The sequence below is a fragment of the Limulus polyphemus genome, unplaced genomic scaffold, assembly GCF_000517525.1.
Source record: "Limulus polyphemus unplaced genomic scaffold, Limulus_polyphemus-2.1.2 Scaffold1775, whole genome shotgun sequence".
NCBI lineage: Eukaryota > Metazoa > Arthropoda > Merostomata > Xiphosura > Limulidae > Limulus > Limulus polyphemus.
In genome coordinates, this window is record NW_013667385.1 from 176,614 (window position 1) to 184,629 (window position 8,016).

The window sequence follows — 8,016 nt, forward strand, 5'->3', positions numbered from 1 at the left end:
TAATAAGCAGCTTTATACCATTTTGGTTTCAGGGAATCTAAGCAGACATTTGCATATAGTAATATGAAAAATGTATGTGTTACTACTTTTATGATTTTGTATTAAGATGAAGCATAATAATAAGATAAATATGGTCCAAATACTAACTTTAATCTGCTTTTACTCTGCCTTCAGGTGATAGTTATTTAAAAGACTGTGATCAATGCTAAGTTTGTTGCTTTTTTTACAGACATGGATCTTAGTAAACTAGACGAACAACTTGTCAGAATACTGGCATGGCAGAGACTTCAGCAGCTGGTACCACAGGCCTCGGTATTAAAAAAACCTGGAAGTCCACACTCAACAACAGGTAAATATAAACTCACTGAACTCTTGTGCATGTTGAGGATTGGAAATGCCTGGGTTGAATTGTAGTGGGTGTAACTGTTAAAGTTTGATAGTGTTTATGCTGAACTGTAGTGTATGTAGTTGTTGAGGTTTGACAGTGTATTTAACCTCAAAATCTCTCCAAAGTATGCTAGTTACAGTCATTAACAATACTCTCAAACAGTTTCAATAATAGTGAAGGTGTTCCAAATATAATTGTGAACATATTCTGTGATGCATAGTAATTACATTTGAGGAAGTGTGTGAAAGATGGACATAAATTATGAAAAATAGTGTAAGTGTAGGAATGTAAGAGAAGAGAGGAAAAGTTAATGTTAAATGATCAACATAATTATCAGTGGTTTCTGAAGAAGGCAACAACTGTCACTGAAATGACTATCTCCTGGTTTCTAAACACAGTTTTTCTAAAGTATTTCTTTAGATTAGTCTGTCCACAACTTTAAATTAGTTATTTACCTGGACTTTAATATTATATACATTATTATATTACCATACCATGGTAATAGAGATGCTATATCACAGGATCTTAATAATAAACATGATTCTACATTACCATGTTTTTAAATTTTTTCCATAGGTGTTGGTTGATATGATTGTTCAACTTGTAACACCGAAGTAATCATCAGTTTCCGTACTATAACTTTTAATATATATTTTGTATCTTCATAAAATTTGGTAGGCTTTCAATAAACATGAAACACTTTTTTTGTACATTAAAAATCAGGTTTTCTGATTAAGTATTTTTACTAAAGATTTGTCTGTGAACTTATGGAGGTAGGGTGTTGACTACTCTTTTGTTTTCGGTAAAACTTTATATTTTATCTTTTATTTTCTTTACCCTAACTCTATGTGTGCTCGGTCAATTTGACTGACCTCGTAACCACCATAAAAAATACAAAATATATCTAACTTGCCCTTTTTTCCTTTCTAGAATGACTGCAGATTGTAACAGGAAAGTACATTTGTTTATCTTAAATAGCTTAAGACTAGAAAAGTCTACATCTGTTTATACTTAATTATATTATTTTATTGCCCTTTTAAACCTTGTCTAACTAATAATTCCACCACACAAGATGTAAATGGCTTGGTTAAGGCATAGCTTATGTTACTGTATTGAATGATGTAACACACAAGCTGATCACAAGCATACTTTTTATTATTATTATTTCATTATCTTACCTAATCTAACTTTATCTAGCCTAATATCTTTCTAATTTTTACATTTTAGTTACTTTTGTAACCATTCATAAAGAATAAACATGAAAAAACAAAAGATATATATAACTTACCTTTGACCTCATGTTTTTCTGCTGTTGATTACCAATGAAATTTGAGCCATATTTTTTATAATGATGGTAATAGTATGCCAAATAATTTTTATTTACTGAAGTAATGTACCTAAGAACACAGAATAATCACCTACTAAAAGCAAACATTGGCCTATAACTATTATAATTTAACTGACTTTCTAACTAGGACAAAAGGAAATTAAATTAATTCCATTTGCTGCTTGAACTGAACACCACTTGATAAACTTTCAAAGTGAAGACAGAAGAGACAGTATCCTGTACTGGAAACAATGTAGCATTATATGTCATGGGATAGATTAATACCTTGCCTTTCTATTGATTATAATATAGTATTATATGTCAGAGAGAATTTTTGGTAATTTGTGAAAGAGAGGATGTGACAGGTGGGCGTTGCAAGTGGGTGAGATTTTCCAGTTTAAGACTATATAAACAAGTAAGATTGAAGGCTCTAAAAATTAGACTTTGCCTTAGTAATATCTGTATTATAATGAGTAATTTACATTAAATTCCATACTTCAGAGAGAAGGTGGAAAATCTAGATAACAAATGTCACGATTCTCATATGAGGGGAGAGTGAGGATTTTTAAAATATTTCCTTGTAACATTAATAAATTGAAACTTAGATTGAAATATAATATATTAACTACATTTTGATGCAAAGTTTGTTTGTAAACGTCGATAATAAAGTAGTTTAATTAAATTTTAAATGTAACTCTTTTAATAGGTCATGACATGCACACTTTGACCTGTTGTGAGAGGGAAAACAATAAATATGATACTACTTTACCCTCATGATGAACATGATTTTATATTATTATCCTTTAATAATAATAATCTTGCCACATAACAATGCCTTAGTAACAGTTCCTGTAGCATTACTACAATACAAGTCCTTAATTATAGACTGTCATATATCACTGAAGTTTAATAATGAAAACATGTTTTTATATCACTAACCCTTCTATTTTTAACTAACTTTAGCATCCAGTTTTCAGAAATGTTACTTGAAATTTTTTACTGTAATTCCAAGCCCATTACGTCTTTTCATGATCTTAGTATGTAAAGTAATGTGCATCTGTTATACTGTTGCTTTATCAGAGTCATCGGACATTAGTGCCAGAGCTGTGGTATGTCCGGTTTTTAGGGGACCTACTGTTCCAATGCCATATAGAACATTGACAATAGGAAAAGGTGAGTTGATTGATGTTTTCCAAAGAGTTGTTTTGATGTCAACATTACTTTTCATAATATAATGATGATGTTATAGAAATCGCTAATCGTTAATTTAAAGATATTTTTCTTCTTATTGTCATTATTTTGAAAACTGATTATAGTGCAGGCTTGAACGAAATAATGTTTAAATTCTGTTAAAGGGAAAGTATCATGGAACCCGTAAAGATATTACTTACGATCTAGGTTACATTGTTATGCTGAAAAAAAATCTTTGAAATACAGTTGTTTAAGTAGCATCAAAAATAATGCTATTAATTTAGAATTTATGAATCATTTGTACAGTGTGGCATTCACTGAAATATTGGTAACATTTTAGAAATTAGGTTGGAATTTGGATATGTCTTAGTTGTGTAATGTCTTAGGGTGATAAGCTATTTTACAAGAAGAATATGTACTTATGCAAAGGATGTCTAAGTTGTAGAATTCTCAACTGTGGCACTCACTTTATCACTAAAGTACAATTTCCAAAGTGGACAATACCATATGCTTAACTAAAGACATTTTACTTTTGGCCATTTGAAGAGATGTCTACCCACACACCAAATATGTTATCCATGATGTGTTGAAAAATACACACATCATCAATTAAAAGTTCTGATACGGTACATTACCTCTTCTCACATAAATAACTATTCTCGTTCAGTGCTGCCCTCTATATGAAAAAATTTTTTTTGCATGCCAGAAGCCTTGAACTCTCATGTATCTTACAATCAACTGGTTCAAATGTGTCTCGCAATTCAATAATTGTGTGCCAACCCTCCACCAATAAGAGTGAAACACACACTACTAACGTATGTGACTCCTTCTGTTCGATTCTACTTAACTATCACTTCTCGTTTGGCAGTACTCATGTTAACACGTTTTTGTAATGCTCTTTAGTAGATTTTTTTTATGTTCAACTTCGTGATTTTTCAATGTTTGTATGCTAAACAAGAGTTCACTCCATATCAAGGTATTTGAATATGTTTCCATTACTTTCCCTGTTGAGAGTTCACTTGGTTATGTTCCACTCAGCATATTTCATGTTCTTTTCCTGCTACAATCATCCTTGTGGCTCCTGTACCAGGGCCTTTTTCTTTTGGGCATTAATCATACACTTTTAAGCCCATTCATTTCCTTTGCCAGGAGCTTTAATCTTGTTAGCAGACCACATCTCTCGGAAAGTCCTTATCTTATCAACAAAATAGCCTCTACATTCCCAGATCTTTTGTGGGGTTTACCCTTTGTTGAACACATCTATCTTGGATGATTTTGCTACCCTTCTCAACTCCAGGCTTCCTCTTTTATGGTCCTCTATTCCTTATTCTTAGGCTGTCGATTTCTTAGCCATGCCTGGTCTTACCTCTTTCTCTTTTACCTACTCCTTTATTCGTCTCCACCTTCTAGTCCTTGGATTTACATACTACTCTCCTTCTTGGGCCCTATTGTTGGTGCCCCTTTGATCATCTTAGTCTTGATCTGTTTGCTATTTGGACCTCCTTCCTATTCCTCTTCCCTTTATCCCATCTCTCTCTTTTGCTTCTCACTCTTCCTTTCTTCATAGAGGGATATCCTCTCTCCACCCTCATACATGAAATTTATCCAACCTGTCACATATTGGGCTGGACTTTCCACTCGTGTGGCATTATTCTTATCACATTCTTGTTATTCTTCCACTATACTGTATTTGTCATTGGCAGTAATCCTTTCTGCCTGTTCTTACCTCACTGTGCATTGATGGATTTTTGGTCGCAGCCTTTCCTATTTATTGGGTGGCCCTGTCTATGGCCTTTCTTCTTTTGTGGCATTAAGAGACGTTTCTTCCCCTGTCCTCTCCATTCTGTTCAGCACTTTCATTCTCCTCAGTCCACTTGGGAAATACACCATATTTCTCTACTAGCTCCCTTCCTTCCATCTCTTACCCTGCATTTGTATGTCCCTATCCTGGGACCCTTCTTATTCCATGGAACTCTCCTTCTTCCTTTATGGGATGGATCTGTTGACTCCTTTGTTGACATGTTTGTCTCAGGATACGAGTGTCCACAGACTGTTTCCCTTTTCTTCAAAGTTGATTTGTTTCCTTTTTCATTATCTTACATCTCTTCTTTGACAGCCCTTAGACAAGCTCTGGCAGGCATGTGGACTCTCTCCACATGTTCATTTCCTTCTGTACACCTTCTGGCTGTTTTATCTTCACACAGTTTTTGGCTTCCAAAGTTGCCATTCTTCTACCACCCCATTGCCTCTGAGAATAATATGTACTATTTGTCTTTCAGAGCTCCTCTTTCATTACATAGGACCTCACCAGGTGGCTGGTGTTATCTCCAAGGGTATACGTACCCAAAATATGCATTGAGTCGAGATAGCATAAGATGCTTGTATCATCCACCCTGGCTCTACTTGTGTTCACCGTGAGATGGGGGTGTATCACAAGACCACTTGAGGTATCTTCATGGTATATATATACATTCACTCTATTGCCTGATCCAGACTCTATCTATTCCATGGACTAACATGGAAAAAGCCAGCACCAGGGAAACATTCTGCCCACTTCTCTGGCTCACACTTGCTGGCTATTAAAAATAGGGCTTTGTGATCAATTATCCACTGCACTGTCTCTGGTAAAAGACCTTTCCAGATTGAAGTACTGATGGGAATCTGGATATCTTCTCCATGTCTCCCCTACATAAATTCTCCCCATCCCCCTGTTGAGTGAAGCATGGGAGATCCTTGCCACTTATCAATTTCCAACTTCTGGGGTTGTGGAGTTTGTAGAATCCTCACAGATTGGAACTCAACTGCTGGAGCTAAAACATGGAATACCAATACAGTGAGAAGTGGGGGTGGTGACACCATTAGTGTAGTGTGGGTTACCCATCATATAAATCAGATACACCATTAAAGCCACACATGCCCTCTTCCTGCAGCCATATTCTATTCAGTAGAGTTGAGGTGAGTACACACTAAACAACTATGCCCTTCTCCTGCAACCAGTGTTTGTTCAGTAGACTTGATGTGAGTACATGATAAATATGAATCAATACTGCAAATAGAATATATTCCATAGTATTCAAATTCGATGACGAGGAACCCACTTTGAGACTAATAATGGCTGGAGACGGCTTGAATGGGTAATGAAGAAAAACTTTAATATAAGTTATACTGTTATGTTAAACGTATATTAAAGTTTTTCTTCATTACCCATTCAAGCCGTCTTCAGCCATTAATATTCCATAGTATCTTTTCAATTGAGTTGTTGTGACCACTCACCATAAAATACCAACACATATATCTGTTTCACATGCCCTCCTCCTGCAACCTATTTATGTTCAGTTGAGTCGAGGTGTCCACACACTATACTAGTACTTACTACCTGACTAATGTGCCCTCCTCCAACAGCTGGTGTAAGTCCCATAAAATCTAACAGTAGAGTTGAGGCTAGCACTCTATACAAACCTGTGATGTATCTCTAACATCCACAGCTGGTGTTAGTCCTGTAGCATCTGATGGTAGAGTTGGAGCATACTCAATTATCCATATAACATAACAGCATGCCCTTCTTCTGCAGCTGGAGTTTGTCGTGTAGCATCTGATGGTAGAGTTGGAGCATACTCAATTATCCATATTACATAACAGCATGCCCTTCTTCTGCAGCTGGAGTTTGTCCGTTAGAATCTGATGGTAGATTGAGAGGAGCACACAAGGCACCCTCTGAATATGCTCCAATCACACTACACACATTAGCTGTCCGACAACTTGTGTCCAAGTATTCGGACAGTCATCTTCTAATTCTGCCTGTCCACACAACGCAAATTTGGCTTCTATGCCTCTTCCCTTTTCCTGTACAGGCAAAGGTCTAACCTGCTTGAGACAAGATGTGGTCTCCTATAGGTGTGCTGCTATAGAGCCTCTGACATCTGGTGACACACCCCATGGGCATCCTTTGGATGTTTTTGAAGGGTGCTCATCTAGGTATATTTTCACACCTATCCCTCCACCTTATTAATGTGGGATTCTAGATAATCTGTGTGAAGATGTGAATTATCATCTCTGAAGTTAAAATGTATTTCTGATAGATACTCATCTCTTGACACATTCCAACTTGTCCTCCCCACTTCTGGTGCACGTTTTCTTACATAAATGGTCAAAGAATGAAGATTCATGAGTGCGAATGCATAGGGGGAGTTAGTGAGCACGGAAGTGTGTTAACCTTCTATAGGTGGGGGCTTTTCTTACATGATGACATCATCATGTAATGCCTCAATTTACTTGAAATTCAATAAGAGTTGCCTCAAGGCTAGTAGCATGCAAATCTCTTTGGCAGATGTGCTGAGAAAGGTAGCTGATTGCGTGAGGAGGTGAATATCTATCAGAAATACATCTTAACTTAAGGAAAATGTTAACTTGTCAAGATGTAATGGTCCTGAAGTACTTACTTCCAGACTTATGTAATGGCCAGCCATGTGTTAGAATTTCCACATACATCACTTTCAACATCATATGATGTCCTGAAAGATCAGAAAGAAATAATCCGATAAAAACTGACCATACTGGGATGTTTTTACTATAGTTTTTGACGAAAGCAGGCTGATATTGTCCCAGTAGTTATATATAAGTGAATATGTTCACAGATATAGATTTATTTTGACTACGTAGTGATATAGTGTGAACATGTGCACATGTATATATAGATAAGAAATAACCAGATTGGTTTCAGCCATGTAGTGTGAACATGTTTACGTAACGATGTAACGGGAGCATATTCACAGATAAGTGATAACCAGTCATACTGAATGCTTGCCTGAGGCCCCAAGTTGACTAATACTGCACTTACATGCAGATATATCATATAAATATGTTTACACATACTGGTAGAAAGTAATCAGCCAGAATAAATAGGAATGTGTGTACACGTACTGGTAGAAAGTAATCAGCCAGAATGAATAGGAATGTGTGTACATATACTGGTAGAAAGTAATCAGCCAGAATAAATAGGAATGTGTGTACATATACTGGTAGAAAGTAATCAGCCAGAATGAATAGGAATGTGTGTACATATACTGGTAGAAAGTAATCAGCCAGAATAAATAGGAATGTGTGTACATAT

At 35.9% G+C, this 8,016-nt stretch overlaps 1 protein-coding gene across 1 annotated transcript in view; it reads left to right on the forward strand.

Moving 5' to 3' along the window:
• Nucleotides 1–8,016, forward strand: part of LOC106464903 (PHD finger protein 12-like) — a 94,914-nt gene that overhangs the window by 78,550 nt on the left and 8,348 nt on the right. Inside the window, exons 11-12 of the mRNA XM_022392708.1 lie at nt 230–349; nt 2,796–2,888. Coding sequence (XP_022248416.1) covers nt 230–349; nt 2,796–2,888 — 213 coding nt within the window. The remainder of the gene's footprint in view (nt 1–229; nt 350–2,795; nt 2,889–8,016) is intronic.